This window comes from Heptranchias perlo, chromosome 33 (assembly GCF_035084215.1).
Source record: "Heptranchias perlo isolate sHepPer1 chromosome 33, sHepPer1.hap1, whole genome shotgun sequence".
Taxonomy (NCBI): domain Eukaryota; kingdom Metazoa; phylum Chordata; class Chondrichthyes; order Hexanchiformes; family Hexanchidae; genus Heptranchias; species Heptranchias perlo.
Genome location: NC_090357.1, coordinates 23,457,345 through 23,477,056, shown reverse-complemented (window position 1 = coordinate 23,477,056; position 19,712 = coordinate 23,457,345). Strand labels below are relative to the sequence as shown.

Sequence of the window (19,712 nt, the reverse complement as noted above, 5' to 3'; positions counted from 1 at the left end):
CCCCATTCGATAGCCCAGTCAGATTTCTGATCAATAATGGGCAGAAAATTGGGTTGGCCACAAAATGGGGGCCTTTATCGCTGTGTCCGATATCCCAATTGGCACGAGAATCTCTAGTGGGAGCGTTAAATGGCAAAACCTACCTCTGTAATTCAGCCATCGCCACCTTTCATTCAGTATATGAGAAAATCCAATTTAGAATGGACAAACTTCCAACCGAAACATGTCTTTTTTTAACATTTTCAGGCAATGATCATTTTCCTTTCTTCAGCATCAGACCATATGTATATCTATATATCTCTAGATAAATAACCACTCATATTTTATCTAATGAACATTTGTACGAAATGCTTTTAATACAACAAAATATCAGGCTACATTCATTCTCATTAAACTTTATACCAACAGCTGTTGCCCTTCCATCTCCAACATGACACCTCTTCAAACAGGATGCTGCTCACCCAGTGGGCACTAACTAACGGTTTGTTCCAACGCATATTCACTTCAGTATTGCGGTCCGCTATCGAAGCATCATCTCGGCGCACAGACGGGAACATTGATAGGACGTGCAGGCAGCGGTAACCTTATCCAAACAGTGGATGTGCAGTGGTGTTTTCCAATATGGCTGCCCTGCGGCCTATGGGATCTGATGGGCAGATCTAGAACGCGTTGTGCTTGTATTTTACAGAGTGCAAATATATATTTTTTTAGTTCAGTCTGTTAGACGCATACTTGCTATTGAAAAAGATTGGCACATTCAGACAATAACCTTATAATATCCAACATTATCTTTTTTTTCAATTATAAATACGTTCACCAGAAGGCCAGGAAATGCTTAGAAACAAACAAAAAAAAATCCCCTGTTATTTACAACGTTAACATGGATTTTCCTGATGTCCAGTTACATGTCATAAATTAAATGTAAAACTTTTTTTTCCCTCAAATTTCAAAATTTGAATTTTTTTTCATACAAGGCAAGTCATTCTGTACAGGGTCGAGGGAGAGAAGAGAGGGAGGTGCCTCTGCCAGAGACCTCACCTACTGCCTGTTTCTTCTGTACATTCCTGTCTTCAGTTCATCTCTTGTCCTGCAAATCCAAAACAAACACATTATAAGTATTAAACACCAACAGACTCCAGCACTACAGAATGACATTGGGGCTAAATTATGAGGCCAGGTTGTATAGCTGAGGGAATACAAGCCAGGGGGCTTGTATTCCCTCGGGTATGGACGATTAAGGGGTGATCTAATTGAAGTGATCAAAGGATTGATAGGGTAGATAGAGAGAAACTATTTCCTCTGCTGGGGGAGTCCAGAACAAGGGGTCATAACTTTAAAATTAGAGCCAGGCCGTTCAGGGATGAAATCAGGAAGCACTTCTTCACACAAAGGGTAGTGGAAATCTGGAACTCTCTCCCCCAAAAAGCTGTTGAGGCTGGGGGTCAATTGAACATTTCAAAACTGAGATTGATTGATTTTTGTTAGGTAAGGGTATTAAGGGATACGGAACCAAGGCAGGTAAATGGAGTTAAGATACAGATCAGGCATGATCTAATTGAATGGCGGAACAGGCTTGAGGGGTTGAATGTCCTACTCCTGATGCTAAGTATAACAGATTAAATGATCTCATGTAACTCAGCTGCTCAAAAATTTCCATTTCATCAATACCCCTAGTGCTCCACTGAAAGCTCCTCTCCTGTTCGACCTAAGTTTTCAATAAGCCTTCCTATGTCCTTTTCCTCTCTCTTACATCTTCCCTCTGTTGAAGTCAAGACGTTGCTCTGTTTCCTATTCCAACTCATTTTTTCCCAGGATCTCTTATTTGTTGAACTCCGCACCTCCCTCAGATTTCCCTTCCTCCCACAAACTTCAGGCTTCTAAAACCCAAGCTTGGAGTCACCTACTCGCTACTTCCTGAGGAGTCTCATCTTTTCTCCTACCCTTTTCAGCCTTGGTGTATTACTGGCCTTTGCTTCCCCCTCAGTTTTGTAATAAAGAGAAGGCCTCTTAATTACAAATTCCTGCAACAAGCACTTTCAAAGAAGTCTTACCACAAGGAATCAAACCAATTAAAAATATGATGAATTTCGATATCTTTCAATTTTTCTGCCTATTTTTCATTGTTATAAAGTATTGTAAGATTGCTAAATGCTCACTAATCTAGTGAGCATTTAGCAAATAAAAAGCAAAACATTTTATCAGACAATTGAAAGTTCTGCATCTGACAGAGGGCTGAGAATGCACTGACCACTAAGGTGAACTGCATGCAAAGCCTGTGTCTTTTATCCAACAGACTAATGTCTGGCCCCTGAGGCCTGAGTGTTCCTGTCTGCTAAACGCAATTATGACACATAGATCATTTTTTTCTCTGCGCTCCAGGCTGAATGGAAGTATATGTCTGAGTTGAGGGATGGATTTTAATGGAAGGGTGGGTGTGAATGGCAGGGTGGGTGTGAATGGGAGATAGGTGTGAGTGGAGGGATGGGTGTGAATGGGAGATGGGTGTGAATGGAAGATGGGTGTGAATGGAAGGATGGGTGTTAATGGAAGGGTGGGTGTGAATGGGAGGATGGGTGTGAATGGGAGATGGGTGTGAATGGAAGGATGGGTGTTAATGGAAGGGTGGGTGTGAACGGAGGGATGGATTTTAATGGGAGGATAGAATTGCAACTTTTCTCGTTGGCTTTGCCTACAGTACGTCTTGGCAATTTTACAGAGCAACATTTTTCAATTGTATAACCAGAGTCCTAATAATCCTGAGGGGAACAATTTATATAGGAATATCTAGACCTGGCATCTGATGAGATTTACAAGTTTGCTACAAATTTTTCAGTGTGTGTGCGATCGTTAAAATATTTAAAGAAAGAGCACCATCATTTCAGCCAGATAGTAGTATAGGCAGTACATTGTCAACTTGGCTCAGTGGATAGCATTTTGTCCTCTTGAGTCTGAAGGTTGTGGGTTCAATAATCTAGGCTCACACTTCAATGCAGTACAGAAGGAGAGCTGTGTTGTCAGAGGGGCTGTCTTTTGAATGAGATGTTAAACTGAGGACCCATCTGCCTGTTTTGGTGGGTGTAAAACATCCCGTGGTAGTATTGAAGAAGAGCGGGGAGTTCTCCTCAGGATAGTCCTCAGCCAACACCATCAAAAATAAATTAACTTGTCATTATCTCATTGCAGTTTGTGGAACCTTGCAGTGTGCAAAGCGGTTTTCGTGCTTGCCTATATAATGACAATGACTACAATTCAAAAGTAATTCATTGCATTAGGATGTCCCGAGGATTTTATAAATGCAAGTTTCTTTCCTTCTTGCAGTTGGTCTCAGTATTCCGGAATAGGGAAGGGAATATAAAATGCGTCAGAATTCCTGCCTCTGATCGCTATCTAATGAAGGTGCACATGTGTGGATGTAAGGTGAAGAAAGGATTAGGTTCAGGTGTGATATTCCCACTGTCTGAATAACCTGCCAACACCCACGGCCACCTGGCTTCCCTTAGCCCCACCAATTCTTCGAGCAGATCTGGGGTGGGTGGAGATGGAATGCTATTCAGGGATACGTTCCCACCTTTCTGCCATTTACTGGGAGTGTAGGATCCTGCTTTAGAGAGCGAGGGGGATAGAGAGAGAGAGAGAGAGAGATTATACAATAATGTAACCGATTTATGTAACGTGGTCAGTCTACTTTTTTTAAATTGAGAAACCAGATGGAGAACCGAGGCCCATTGTGCAGGACACCAATAAGGCTGAAAAGAATTGGAGAGATGATGAGATAAATCAGGAGCCAGTGATTGGGTGGCACCAAGCTTGACTTTTAAAATCTTGTAGATTGTAGGAAGAAGGAAAATCTAAGGGAGGTAAGGAGGGTTGAGGTTCTGGTACAGAATGAGTTACAGTAGGAGACGGTGTGATGAGTCTTTGATTTCACCACCATGAGGATGAAAGCGTGCAGAATGTTGCATATGGAGCTTGGGAGCAACAAGACAGCAATGGTCAGAGGAGAACTGAGCACAGTATCAGTGAGATAGTGTGGAAGAAAGGCAGCGACAGCGAGAGAGGTCGGCAGCGAGATTACCTATCGGGTGACAAGCTTTACGATAACGTGTCATTGTTTATAAACTATATTCGAGGACTCTCCCAATCTTCCCCCATTCATGCTCTGTAGGAGAGGCTTTGTTGAGCTGATCTATGCGATAGTGGTGAAGGGTATAATATCAGAGGGTTTTCTTATTTGAAGTGTAACAGTTGGTTGAACATTTGTCTGGCTGTGAAAGAACGGACTTCAACTTCTGAACTTTTGAGTCAATCAATTTTGTGGCTGTCGCTCCCCCCACTGAATGTTTATTACATTGAGTAAAACAGAACGGCAATTCGTCACGGGGATTTGCAGCCCAATGCTCTTAAAACTCGCAAAACGGTACCTCCTCCATGGCCCCTTCACCACCCTGCACCCCCCCTCCCACCTCCAAACATACAAGACATGACATATAGCTTATGGGAGGCAACTACTGTCACTGGATCCTCACCACACCTGCTCAAAAACTAGGAACCCTGGTTCACAGTGGGGGGGGGGGGGGGGAGGGGATGTGATTACAGGCTTAAATAAATCCTTTAAAGATGTCTGTTATGCATTGCAAAAATAAAATTTTGTTAAAGCAACAGTTTCCCACGGGAGACCCAAAAAAAAGGAACAGGTTTCCCTGGGCTCATTAGGCGATCGAGTTGCACCATCTCTGATATTTGATTCCGTTTCACATTTTTCTAATATTCTGACCTTAGGCAGTGAAGAAAAAATGCAGCCACAGCACACACTTTGAAGTCTATCCTTATATATGTAATTCATATATTAAAAGCATGTTCAATTCATTAGACTTCAAGATAGCTTAATACAATCTCTTCCCCTTTAGGGTAAGATCTGTCTGTAAAGAAATGGGAGACATTTATCATACACAGATGCTTCAGGGTACAAACTGAACGGAATAACACGGGCTGGATGTTTTTGGAGAAATTGAATAAATTAATATAAAATCATCTCTCAAATAATTATGATTGACTGTTGGGTTTGGCAAGTTTTTATCAGAAAAATAATATTTTGACAGATTAATTCCTGTTATTTATAACTGAGGCCTAGAAGGCCACAAAAGCCTCGCTAATAACAATGACGGAAATCATTAACATTAGAGCAGATCTGAACATAAAGGCACTGCCAGGGGATTCAGGAACCTCATAAGTGAGTTGTGGTTTTTACTGAGCAATATTCATTAACTTTATCTCTGTGTGCAAGTCCTTTAACAGTGCCTACACATGCCCTCACTGTGGCTCCAGTAAGCCCAAGTGCCCCATCTGAAAAGGTTTATTACAAGAATTGTGGCAGGTTTGGTCTGTTTCCTGCAGCCTTTTACGTTCCAGAAAAGGTTATTTTCTGTCAGTACATGGCGAAAATTGGTCGATGAATTTCCTGCATTCAACCAAGAAACTCCTAATGACGTGAAGTCTTTAGAAAGCCAGTGAGAACATTCTAGTGGTTGCACAGACAGCAAGATTAGGATTAGTTACTTAGCCCAGGGGAAAAAGCTGACTAAATTCCCTTGCTTGTGATCAGGCTCTCAATGCTCCTACATCCTGAATGCGATTGTGATCTGCCGCCCTCTCTCTTTAATATACGGGATCCGCTATGAGATAAAAAAAAACTTGTTCTTAGGTTGTAGGCAACGCTTGAAAGGCTGCATTTATTGCCCGGACAAATTGGTGCTGGGCCCACTCCTGAAACTGCTGCAGTCCTTGTAGTGCTCTTGTGATAGTGTTAGGTAGGGAATTTCAGGAAATTGACCTAGCAACGATGAAGCAACCGAGATATATGTCTAAGTCAGGATGGTGTGTGACTTGGAGGTGATGGTGCTCCCATGACGTTGTTGCTCTTATCCTTCTCGGGGGTAGGGGTTGCAGGGGAAGAAGGTGCTGTCAAAATAACTTTTCATGGTGCTATAGGGCAAACAACATAATCATTTTTTTTTTAATCAATGAAAGTGGATGTTTGGCGCAGTCCTTGTACTGAACACGCTTGTAGTTAATTTTTATTAATGCTTTTATTTTTCTTCTCCAATTCTCCCCCTCCTCTCCTCTCCTGAAAGTGTTGTTTCTGTGGGGACCTGGGTGCCTCCCGTTGTGTTGCCCAAGTGGCCATTGTAAGTGCCCATGTGTAAGCTTTGACAGCGATTGCTGGCAGGCTATCCCACTGTGGAGGACATCACACTGACCTGGAAGTGTCAACGTGTGTTTAAGTACAATAACTGACAGACAGCTCTGGGTTACCTGAAATGAATTCACCCACAGATGCTGGGAAGATGTAATTATTACATAGAATTACATAGAATTCACAGCACAGAAACAGGCCATTCGACCCAACTGGTCTATGCCGGTGTTTATGCTCCACACGAGCCTCCACCCTTCTTCATCTAACCCTATCAGCATATCCTCCTATTCCTTTCTCCCGCATGTGTTTATCTAGCTTCCCCATAAATGCATCTATGCTATTCACCTCATCTATTCCATGTAGTAGCAAGATCCACATTCTAACCACTCTCTCGTTAAAGATGTTTCTTCTGAATTCCTTATTGGATTTATTAGTGACTATCTTATATCTATGGCTCTTAGTTTTGGACTCACCCTTAAGTGGAAACATCTTTTCTACATCTACCCTGTCAAACCCCTTCATAATTTTAAAGACCTCTATCAGGTCACCCCTCAGCCTGCTCTTTTCTAGAGAAAAGAGCCCCAACCTTATAATCTCGAACAACCAGCGCACTTCCTGGGTTCCTCCAATTGGGTTCTGTGATTTGCCTCGGATATTGATGTGATACTCAGGTCTGATGTGATATTAGACCCTCTCCCTGATAAGCCACCTCACTTTCATGATCTCCATGTCTTTGTAAGAACAAGGCTGTGATATTTTACAATTTGAAAAATGTGGAAGAGGTGACGTAAGAACATAAGAAATAGGAACAGGATTAGGCCATACGGCCCCTCGAGCCTGCTCTGCAATTCAATAAGATCATGGCTGATCTTCTACCTCATCTCCACTTTCCTGCCCTATACCCATATCCCTTGATTCCCTGAGAGTCATATTGAACCTCCGAGCATCCACGGCCCTCTGGAGTAGAGAATTCCAAAGATTTGCGACCCTCTGAGTGAAGAAATCTTTCCCTATCTCAGTCCTAAATGACCGACCTCTTATCTTGAGATTACGACCCCTAGTTCTGGACTCTCAGCCAGGTGAAACAGCCTCTCAGCATCTACCATGTCAAACCCTCTAAGAACTTTAAACGTTTCAATGAGATCACCTCTCATTCTTTTAAACTCCAGAGAATATAGGCCCATTTTACTCAATCTCCCCTCAGAGGACAACCCTCTCATCCCATCTAGTCTCACTCAGAGCGGCTACAAGAATGGCTGGTGTGTGAAATGGAAATGTCACAGTTGTAAAGCAGGGAGTCTTATTCTGAGCTGGGCCAAGGGTAATGTAAAGAAAGAACTTGCATTTATATAGCACCTTTCACAACTTCAGGATGTCCCAAAATGTTTTACAGCCAATGAAGGACTTTTGAAATGTAGTCACCCCTGCAATTTAATGAATACAGCAGCCAAATTGCACACAGCAATGTCCTGCAAACAGTAATGAGATAAATGACAATATAATCTGCTTTAATGATATCGGTTGAGGGATAAACATTGACCAGAAAACCAGGGGAACTCCCTTGCTCTTTGAATAATGCCATGGGATCGTCTACGTTCACCCGAGTGGGCAGATGGGGCCTCAGTTTAATGTCTCACCTGAAAGATAGCACCTCTGGTGGTGCAGCACTCCCTCAGTGCTGCACTGAAGTGTCAGTCTAGATTATGTGCCCAAGTCTTTGGAGTGGGACTTGAACCCACAACTTTCTGACTCAGCGGTGAAAGTGCTACCAACTGAGCCAAGGCTGACACATAAATCAGAAGGAACTTCACTCTCTAATTGGTGGTGGTATATCTGACTTGGGAATAACTTGCTTCCATACACTACCAGTACCAGGTCAGGGATCACTACGAACAGCAGCTGTTGTGCCCCATCTACAAAAAGTCATTCAACAATGAGCCGGGACTCCACCTTGCAAGCCAGTAGGTTGGCTCTGAGAGCAAGTTCCGTTGATGAGGAGCATCATTCAACAAGCGATACCTCAGACTAATTGTAGATCTGATTGAGACAGGACATAGATTACATCTTAACTGAAGACTTTCCATTTTGTCTTCCCCATAACGGCTTTTGGACACAGTCTGGAGAGTTCCCATTTGAACAAAGCGCAGTCCCATCTCATCTCGACTGACAGCATTCCTGTGACAAATACACCACTGGAATCTTCAGACAAGATGAAAGAGCCTTTGTGGAGAAGCCAAAAGACACAACAAAAGAAAAAAATTACTGAAAGAAATTGAGGCTGAAGCTGGCCCTTTGCACAAGGTAAGGCTTGACAGGTCTTTACAGGTCTCAGAGCCAAGAACCATCTCACAAGCTGTTCTTTTCATTCCAGTGGCAGTCACATTAAGGGAGTATCAGGTAGATAAGGAGCAGGAGGACTCAGTGGATGTTAATACAGTGATTAGCTTTGTAATCTAAGCTACATAATAGACCTCCAAAGGACTCCTGACACAGTTATCTGTAAATCCTTGCCCTCCAGCGGGAGCACACGGAGCTCTCTGGATGGAGATTTCATTGCCTCTAACAAATGATAATTTAACTCTTAAAATACAAGCTATTTTTCAACACCTTCATCAGAGAGGCACTGCCCATGTTTCTTTGTTCCCTTGGATTGGAAGATTTGTGAATCTAAAGGTCGGGTTTCCATTTTCCAAGCTTTTCTGCAGTCGCGTACAGAGCTTCACGATAGATTAATGCTACTATCAGAGTTGTACAGGTACAGATACTGCTGTACTGACCCAGTCCTGTACAGGTACAGGTACTGCTGTACCGACCCAGTCCTGTACAGGTACAGATACTGCTGTACTGACCCAGTCCTGTACAGGTACAGATACTGCTGTACCGACCCAGTCCTGTACAGGTACAGGTACTGCTGTACCGACCCAGTCCTGTACAGGTACAGGTACTGCTGTACCGACCCAGTCCTGTACAGGTACTGCTGTACCGACCCAGTCCTGTACAGGTACAGGTACTGCTGTACCGACCCAGTCCTGTACAGGTACAGGTACTGCTGTACCGACCCAGTCCTGTACAGGTACTGCTGTACCGACCCAATCCTGTACAGGTGCTGCTGTACCGACCCAATCCTGTACAGGTACTGCTGTACCGACCTAGTCCTGTACAGGTACTGCTGTACCGACCTAGTCCTGTACAGGTACTGCTGTACCGACCCAGTCCTGTACAGGTACTGCTGTACCGACCCAGTCCTGTACAGGTACTGCTGTACCGACCCAGTCCTGTACAGGTACTGCTGTACCGACCCAGTCCTGTACAGGTACTGCTGTACTGACCCAGTCCTGTAGAGGTACAGGTACTGCTGTACCGACTCAGTCCTGTACAGGTAGAGGTACTGCTGTACTGACTCAGTCCTGTACAGGTACTGCTATACCGACCCAGTCCTGTACAGGTACAGATACTGCTGTACTGACCCAGTCCTGTACAGGTACAGGTACTGCTGTACCGACCCAGTCCTGTACAGGTACAGATACTGCTGTACCGACCCAGTCCTGTACAGGTACAGATACTGCTGTACTGACCCAGTCCTGTACAAGTACAGGTGCTGATCCAAATTCTGTATTGGTACAGGTTAGCTACTGTTCATAGTAATACTGGTGCTGCATTGGTACATAATCAGTCAGTAAGTACAGGACCTGTTGTACTACAAGAATCAGTATATGCTGTACTCATATCTATACTGATACAGGATCTGGTACAGTACACCCAGTAGAAGGTGCTTTATTCTGCATCTGGCTGTGTTTTACCTGACCTGGGAGTGTTTAATGCTGGCCTTTGGGTACCATTCCCCACTGCTAACATCCCTTATCTCGATCAGCACAAAAAGCTGCCACCTCTTAAGAAGGAAAAAGGAACCTATAATTCACTTACTTTAAACTTATATTAGTTTGTTTGCAATAGGCCTCTTGCTCCCTTCATCCTCCCAGGGAGACGGGTAAAGTTCTTTCAGCAGATTGAAAGTGTGGCCCAGTAGAGGTAAAGAAAGAACTTGCATTTATATAGTGCCTTTCACATCCTTAGGAGGTGCCAAAGCAGGTTACAGGCAATGAATCACTTTTGAAGTATTGTCACTGTTAAAGGTATAAGTAGATATATAGGATATATTGCCCTGAAATTCCATGGGGCTCTTCTATAAACATAAATATAAGATAGTCACTAATAAACCCAATAGGGAATTCAGGAAAAACTTCTTTACCCAGAGAGTGGTTAGACTGTGGAACTTTCTACTACATGGAGTAGTTGAGGTGAATAGCATAGATGCATTCAAGGGGAAGCTAGATAAGTACATGAGGGAGAAAGGAATTGAAGGTTATACTGATAGGGTTAGATGAAGTGGGGTGGGAAGAGGTTTGTGTGGAGCATAAACACCAGCACAGACCAGTTGCGCCGAATGGCCTGTTTCTGTGCTGTAAATTCTACTTAATTCTATGAAGTTGCAGAGGGAGACTGATGATAGTCCTGTGGAATTTGAGGGCCATGTATATATAGGACTGGACTTCAGGAGTCACGGTGTTGTGGAGGACCCTGTGTTTTATCCTTAGCTCTGACTTTGCTGTTTACATGAACTGAAGATGAAATTGGTGGCAATGTTGTGAGAGGTGTTTATTGGACACTGGTCAGTAGACTGCTGATTCAGGTCTGTAAATCACCATATGGCAAGTCTTGCCCATGCCATGGGGCACAGTGTGCCAGTCACTCGAGACCCCTGTTGCACACTTTTTGGTGAGTGCATAAACGTAGTAAGAATAAACCCCGGCAAGCAGGTCATCTACCTGCCCTTGGATGATAAGTGGTCCGGGCGACAATCTCAAGGGGAGAGAAAAATACATTTAGACTGAGGGTGCGGCAGAAAGGTTTACTACAGACACATTTATTCAGGAGATTTAATGGGTTCAACAATGTTTGGATCACAGGGGAACAGATCTCCTTCAGTACCTTGAGTGCTAGATTGCCTCATGCCTTTGGATCTTCATTCTGTAGAAATCAGGCACATTGTCTCTTACCTCACTGCGGTCTACACCAGCTCCTCTGCTTCGCCCTGCTACATGACCCCGTGACCCTGTTGAACCTCTGGATGATGAACTTCCTGTTGTGGAGCAATTGCTTGACATTTGACCCCGTTGCAGGAAGGTGGGTTTACTGTACGGTATCAAGTCATCTTCTGCAAGAGCAATTTTTAAAAAAGTGAAGGGTTAATCTAACAGCTTAAAAAACTTTATATTAGGAAGAACTTTCATTTGTATGGCACCTTTCACAGCTCAAAACACTTCACTGCCAATAATGGCCTACAGAAGCCTAGTGATCATTGGACTAACAACCCAGAGGTCATGAGTTCAAATCCCTCTATGGCAAGTTGTGAAACTGAATTCAAAAACATCTAGTTGTGGGCTGCTAGCACATGAAAAAATGGCCATGAAAACTGCTGGCTTGTTGTAAAAACCCAACTGGTTTATTAATGCCCTTCAGGGAAAAGAACCTGCCATCCTTATATGGTCAGGCCTACATATGAATCCAGTTCTAGAATGTGGTTGACTCTCAATACCCTCGGGTGCCTTGTCAGTGTTACCGACATTTCAAGATCAAATAAATACTTTGTTACGTATGCAATCACTGCAACCAATTTGTGCATATCAAAATCTCACAGACAGCAAATGAATTGAAGGACCATTTAATTTATTTTTGGTAATGTTGGTTGAGGGAGGACACAAGGAGAAATTCTTGCTCTTCAAAATAATGCCATTAGATCTTTTATGTCCATCTGAACAAGCAGATAATCTCTGAGTTTAATGTTGTATCTGAAAGTCAGCACCTCTGGCAAAGGGGCAGTTCCTCGGTACTGAATTGAAGTTCGAGCCTAGTTTGAATGCTCAAGTCCTGGAGTAGGGCTTCAACCCACAACTTTTTTGACTCAGAGACAAGAGTACGACCAACTGATACAAGCTTAAAATAGAACAGTCTGCAAGGTGTTGGAGAACTCCCAGGAAGAGAACACCTTAACTCCATTGAATAATTTCAATCTCCCTCTACCGGGATAGTTAAGGCAGCTCCCTCACACTGTCATCAGTAATTCTTCCCAGTCAGCGCTCTGTGTTACTGACAGTATCTCTACTTACAGCCAAGCTCACTAACATTGTTGAGCTTGATAATTCAACTAGCCAGCACTGTATTACTGACGACATGCCCACTGATGTTAATAAGGTCTCCCACACTGTCAGGCTCGGAAACTCTACCCATGAGGCGATTATCAGCACTCGCTATTTGAAACATTTTTGTTTAAAAAGAGGGCGCAGTGCGATGGAATGTCAGAAAAGCACCCGAAGGGTGGAACAGTGTGTGTCCTGTCAGTGGCGCGGATCGAAAGAACTAAAAATTGATGCACCAGTAAGAGTGAAATGGGGTTCACATACACTCGCTGTGCCTGTTTGTCTCCGTTTCATTAACAAGGTGAGTATTTGAATACCAGATTTGCCTGTCCCTAACATCCCATTACCTCGCTGTCTCAGCCCTCTCAATAATTCCGCAGAATTTTCATCTACAGAAAGCACTTCAATAACCATCAGAACAGGGTTAGAGTTAATGCAATCAATTAGCTCCAGCTCCAATGGAATGTCACACCACGGTTACTGCATTTTCCACATAGCAACTAATTTAAAGGTTTCCGTTGAAGTTTAGCGCTGACCCAATCATTCTGCTGTAAGTACCTCAGACCCGCTGTGCCAAGTATTGGAAAATTGTTGGAAAGGAACTAATTGGACCTCAGTCTTGTTAAGAGAATTTTGTTGCCATTTCCATTATGATTTATTCTTCTATCATGCAATTTTATAACAATTGGTTTTCTTCCCTCATAAATAACTATAAAGTGACAGGCATCTTCTGTATAGTATGAAAGGTATCAGCAGCTCCAAGAGGTTGGTGCTGCAGTAGGGGCCAAACTGGTTAGGGTGAGCCCCAACACCCTAATTCAACAGTCTGGCAATAAACTGAACTCCAAAGTCAAAGGCCATCACTGCCAGTATTTAATCCAACAGGGACAAGAACTCATATCCTGTAGGATGGCCCTAGGAATCAAACATAAGAACAGCAGTAGGCCATTCAGCCCCGCGGGCCTCCTCCGCCATTCAATTAGATCATGGCTGATCTGTACCTCAACTCCATTTAACCGCCTTAACTCCATATCTCTTGACGCCCTTACCTAATAAAAATCTTTCGATCTCAGTCTTGAAAGCTCCAATTGTCCCCCAGCCTCCATAGCCTTTTGGGGGAGAGAATTCCAGATTTCTACTACCCTTTGTGTGAAAAGGGGCTTCCTGATTTTCCTCCTAGATGGCCTGGCTATAATCTTAAGATTATGTCCCCTAGTTCTTGATTTCCCCACCAGAGGAAATAGATTTTCTGTATCTACCCTATCGAATCATTTTAATAGCCAATTAAATATTTTTGAAGTGTAGTCACTGTTTTAATGCAGGAAACATGGCAGCCAATTTGCTCACAAACTGCAATGTGACAATGACCAGATAATCTGTTTTAGGTGTTGGTTGAGGGGTAAATATTAGCCAGGACACCAGGGAGAACTCTCCTCTTTTTCAAAATAGTGCCACGGGATCTTTTACGTCCGCCTGAGAGGGCAAATAGGCCCTCGGTTTAACATCTCATCCGAAGGACAGCACCTCCGACAGTGCAGCACTCCCTCAGCACTGCACTGGAGTGTCAACCTAAATTATGTGGGACTTGAACCCACAACCTTCTGACTCAGTGGTGAGAGTGCTACCACCGAGCCACAGCTGGCACCTAAAATGGACATATCCTCACCCACACCAATGCAGAGAGTAACTACCCCCCCCTTCAGACGACAGCTACAGCTCACAGGGACTGCTAGGCCTCACTTCAGACATGGACGCTCACATGACGGCAGGGAGCGAAGGTATTTTTTACAAATAACAATGATCGTTTTTTTAAAAATCTGGCTTTTGTTGTTACAAATAGCAGATGTGCCAGGAATGGAAAATGATCCCAAAAACTGGCAGAGGAGTGTGTTATCCAGATGTGCATGTGCAGTGCGAATGGCTTCAAAGGGACAAATGTTTTTATTCCCCCCTAACATGCTCCTAAAGCTACTGACTGCTGAGGTATCCCATCATGGGTACTGGCCACTCTCTGATGTCTCATCCAAATGGCCGTTCTTTAAGTGAGTGTCAGAAGGCTACTTGACTGGACAGGGGAGAAAGGGTGTCACAGTCGAGCCTGATCCTATCCTCATCGGATGTCCAGGATCACTGGATAGTGATCAGGAGTGGGAAGTCTGGCTGAACTTTTCCCTACTGAGCCCAGAGGTAGTGTCAGAGTCTGTTGCCCAGGTTCAGATCTGCAGACTCAACGCAGTCCATGGATCAAAACTGGCTCATCAGGCAGCTCCCTTATTAGCTGAGCTATAGGTGAGATCGGGACCAGTGTTTAAACAAAAAATAAGAACAATTTTGGATGGAACAGGTAGCTGGTGAGATATCCTATGTGGTGCTAATGTGATTTGTTTTATTGCCAGACAAATAATTGTTACCACTAAGCTTTGGGTTTTCCAAAACCCAGTGACCATCCAAATTGTATCTAAAAAAGGGGCCTGGACCGGTTCCTGGCTGGGGCGGAGATCGCAGCACACAAGAGATAGGTGCCAACTAATACAAGTCATGGTCAATGTGATCTCTTGGACTAGTTTTGATTGCCTAGAGGGATCAGAGAGAAATTTTCCAGATTTTCCCCTCCTAATCAGCCTTGGGTTTTTCACCTCTCCCAAGAGATTGGGGGCATTGAGGCATCACAACCATATAGGACAGGCTAGATGGATCAGCTCGTCTTTTCCTGTCGGACATTTTCGAAGAAAGTCAGACTTCAGCTCTGGAGAGCTTCACCGAATCGAAACAACTACAGACCAGAATTCAGCTCTGTTACACGTAAAGTCAAATTGACGGCCTCCAGTGTCCAAGTGTTTCTTCCTCTCTCACCATTTTTGTGTCGCGATGATGCTGCTCTGTTGTGACAATGCGCACTCTCTGTCCGCTGATCGGCTGACGGCCTCCTTTCTATGGATGAAGCACTTCCGTCATGGTCCAGCGAGGTCAGGCTGCTCTCCAAACCAGTGGGCTGTAAGTAAGGTGTCTCCACAACTCCATCAGCTGGAGGAGGTTCAGGCGGTGGTGGCAGGTCTGTCCAAGACAGAGATAGAGTGAGTCAACAAAAGCTGGCTAAGTCAGCGTCCGTAAAGCACCCCTGGGTTAGAGAGAGGCGATAATCAGGCAGGGTTCCTGCTCCTGATCGTTAACCAGTGACTCTTGTTGGAAAGTGCGCATGTGTGAACATCATAAGAAGAGTCAAGATGAAGAAAGGTCATTCGGCCCATGGACGCCCCATCCCTCCAGCTGTCTAACTCACCAGCCTGGCATCCAATTACACATCGAGTGAGGATCAGGGTCACACCTGACGCCACCTTATCGGTGAATAGGTTGCTCACACTCACTGTCTAGGGTCACAAGTGAAGAATGGCGCTTGGTCAAGGTGCCAAAGCTGGAGGCCCAAGGCCGGCCAAAGATTGGGCCTCATTAATGTTTAATTGGGCGACCTGCCGGTGCATGTTGTGCAGCTCCACCATGTGGAGCTCCCCCATGTGCAGCTCCACCGTGTGGAACTCCCCCATATGCAGCTCCCCCATGTGCAGCTCCCCCCTGAGCAGAAACTGAATATCGGGCCGTTTGCCTCTCCGGCAACACTTCACAGGTAAGTTCTTGCGGGGGAGGATGTGGTTGGAGTGGTAACAGGGTTGGGGGAGGGGGGGTGGTCAGTGTACTGTGGAATTGAGGGAGCACGCCTACTCCTCCTAGTTCCACAGGAAAGCTTTTAAGAATTTTTTTCAAACTTACCTTTTTGGTGGTTACGGTTTAAGAATCCCGAGTGGGGCAGGTCCTGCTCCTGCTCCGCTCAATCCAAACCAATTTCGGCAAGGGGGCCTAAAACAGGTGTTTGGACCCTAATTTACATATGTAAGCAGGCTACCGCCTGTTTTAGGCGACCACCCCGGATGCCTGCCTTTACCAACATGGCGGCGCCCATAAGGCAGGCACACATTGGGCGCGGGATGTTGGGCACTAAAATTGGTCCTTTCTGTCCCCATTTTCTGCTGGGAGAACAGGTGCAACGAGGACCAGTTTCTACCCCTTGTGCTAGTGCCTGTGAAACCACACTCCCAAAGGAGCCAGTGCCTTTGAGAGAGGAGGGGAGAAGACTGGAAGTGCCAGAAGAAGAAAAATGGCTGAACCATTCCAGTCCAAATTGGGCCAAAATATTAGTTAGGTGTTCTGCTCCAGGACACAAATCGACTGCTTCTGATTTTCTCTTCCCATATGGCTATGGCTAAATTACATGGAGAATTTGTCAAGCTTTCCATTAAACTTTACTATGTCCATATTTATAATGGAAACTTCCTATGTAAACATGTCATATTGTAATTACAGCATTATAATGCCTCCGTTTTGCATCTCCCAGCTCATTAGCCTGTATTGCAGAGAAATTCCTATGCTCCAACTAATTATACTTCTTTGCTTCCCAAATTTGCTATTTAACTTTAAATAATTTCATGACTACAGAGCATGTGGAGTCAGGGAACAAGTAGCGGAATGGATAGCAGGCTGGCTACAAAACAGAAAACAGAGAGTAGGAGTTAAGGGTGGCTACTCAGACTGGCAAAAGGTGGAATGTGATGTTCCACAAAGATCCGTGCTGGGACCACTATTGTTCACCATTTACATAAACGATTTGGACTCGGGAATCAGAAGTACAATCTCAAAATTTGCAGACGACACCAAATTGAGAGATATAGTCCATACTGAGGAAGACAGCGACAAATTACAAGAAGACATTAATAAACTTGCAGAATGGGTGTGTAATTGGCAAATGAATTTCAATATAGATAAGTGTGAGGTGGTGCATTTTGGTAGGAAGAATAAGGAGGCCACATATTGCTTGGAAAACAAGAGTCTAAATGGGATAGAGGAGCAAAGGGATCTCGGGGTACAGATGCACAAATCACTAAAAGTAGCGACACAGGTTAATAAGGTCATAAAAAAAGCAAACAAAGCACTGGGGTTCATTTCTAGAGAGATAGAATTGAAAAGCAGAGAAGTTATGTTAAACTTGTACAGAATCTTGGTTAGACCACATTTAGGAGCACTGGGCGCAGTTCTGGTCTCTGTATTATAAAAAGGATATAGAGGCACTGGAGAAGGTGCAAAAAAGATTTACAAGGATGATACCAGAACTGAGAGGTTATAACTATTAGGAATGATTGAACAGGCTGGGGCTCTTTTCTCTAGAAAAGGGTGATCTGATAGAGTTCTTTAAGATTATTCGATAGGGTAGAGGTAGAAAAGGTGTTTTCACTTATGGGGGAATCTAAAATTAGGGGCCATAAGTATGATAGTCACTAATAAATCTAATAAGGAAGTCAGGAAAAATTTCTTTACCCAGAGAGTGGTTAGAATGTGGAACTCACTACCACAAGCAGTAGTTGAGGCGAATAACATAGATGCATTTAAGGGGAAGCTAGATAAACACGAGGAAGAAACGAATAGAGGAATATGCTGATAGGATTAGACGAAGAGGGGTGGGAGGAGGCGCGTGTGGAGTATAAACACCGGCATGCACCTGTTGGGCTGAATGGCCTGTTTCTATGCTGTAGCTCTATGTAATTCCATGTAATAATATAAAAATAAGGACAGAATCTACAGGGTAAAACTTTCAACTCTGGCACGAGTGTAAAACGGGTGGAAGCAGATCAGCCGCCCGTTATAAAGATCATCCGAAGCCAATAGAAAGGGAAATCGGACGGGGTGAATAATGGGCGGCTGACCTGCTACCGCCTTGTTTACACCCCACCGATGTTGAAGGTTCCGCCCTATGACTTTAAAATGGGCACTGAATTACTCTGTGTGTCCTGGTCCAAATGACCTCTGCCTCTCACTTGGTGTTGATTCCCACCTGCAAAGTGGCAGGAGACCAACTGGCATTTTAAAATGTCAAATCAGGTTGTTTAGGCAGTAATGAAAGACGGTTATTGGTGAACGGGAGGGTTCCCTCATTTTCAGCAAGTCACTCTCAAACATAGTCTGTCAGGGTAAAAGTCTCTGCCTCAGTGCTCTGGAAGTGCACATCTGGACAGTCCCCACCCCCCTGCAGCTCACGATTTCCTGTCCATTTGGATTGTGGAAGCAGAAAATCTGCCCCGTTGGTTTGAGTTAGTCCGGAGAGGATTTTTGGCATTCCAATCTCAAAGCTTGGCTTGGAACTCACCCCCTTGAGAGAGGTCACGGCGGTATTGGTTCGGCTTGGCTTTCTTTTTCGCTCGGGCTTTCTGGCTGGGTGGGGTGTTCACGCTGCTGCTCCCCATCACCGGCGTGTGTCTCGTCTTCCCTGGAAATCAGATAAAGGGAACGATTAAAAGCTGGAAAAGTCCCACCCCAGGAGTCGAGGTGAAATTGGAATGGAGAGTGAGATTTTCAGGATATTTGGAAAGTTGCAGATTAAAACTGTGCATTGCTTCGCTAGAAGTCGCAGGCTGGATTCTGCAAGCATATTATGCCCAAAAGTGCATTAAGTGCCACTGTGCTGCATGGAATACAATCCCGGAACCCCCGCTCCGTGAGTATCCTTTCCCGTTTCCGTCCAGTTTCCACCCCTCTCGATGGTGCTGACACTTGCTGGATTACATTTCCACCGGCTGCAGCCCTCTGGTACCTCAATCAAGTGGCTGCTCTCCACTTGTGACCCATGGCATTGAGTGTCAGCCAGGCATTCAACCAAGGGGGTCATCACGATCAAGCCTGTTTCTGTCCCCAGCCAATGTCCACACACATTCAGAAAATGCATATGGATCAGGAGCAGGATCCCTGGCTGATTTTTCCCCCTTCCCCGATGCCATGGAGTCTTAAGGTCAATTATAGCATCCCAATTGCTGCTGTGGTTAAGATCAGTTAACTTGGCAATGACCAGATATCTTTTCTATGCACACCAGCTATTGTATGTAGCATTCCAATTACCTAAAATATATGAAAGGTCTATTTCAGGTGCAGCATTTAAATAATGCCACTTTGTGCTAAAATAATTAAGTATATATCAATAAATCATTGAGTAGTTTTCTAATCTCTCCTCATGCTGGATTTCTTTACACATCCACAGTTCAATGTTTCCTTATTGAAGGGGGAGGAAGTCAAAGACATTTCACTGCAACCTGTTGAATTGGAAGCTTGTTTAAACATCCAGAAATAACCGCACATAACTCCCTGATTACAAGACTGTAGATCCTAACATAGTTAATGGGGGGAATTTTAACCTAACTCGCCTGTTGGGAAACTGATGGGATCGGGTGGAACGCTGGTTTTACACCCCGTCCAATATTGCTCTCCACTGCCTTCAACGGAGACTA

General features: G+C 44.3%; 1 protein-coding gene across 3 annotated transcripts in view; it reads right to left on the bottom strand.

Moving 5' to 3' along the window:
• Positions 1-333: 333 nt before the first annotated feature.
• Positions 334-19,712, bottom strand: part of robo3 (roundabout, axon guidance receptor, homolog 3 (Drosophila)) — a 224,556-nt gene continuing 205,177 nt past the window's right edge. For 2 of the 3 annotated variants that reach the window (XM_067971051.1, XM_067971052.1), the window contains 4 exons: positions 18,581-18,700; positions 15,244-15,444; positions 11,251-11,408; positions 334-1,087 (listed from right to left, as the gene is read on the bottom strand). In XM_067971051.1, the coding sequence (XP_067827152.1) occupies positions 1,076-1,087; positions 11,251-11,408; positions 15,244-15,444; positions 18,581-18,700 (491 nt within the window). In that variant the 3' untranslated portion in view covers positions 334-1,075. The remainder of the gene's footprint in view (positions 1,088-11,250; positions 11,409-15,243; positions 15,445-18,580; positions 18,701-19,712) is intronic. The other variant, XM_067971053.1, reaches the window with a different exon arrangement.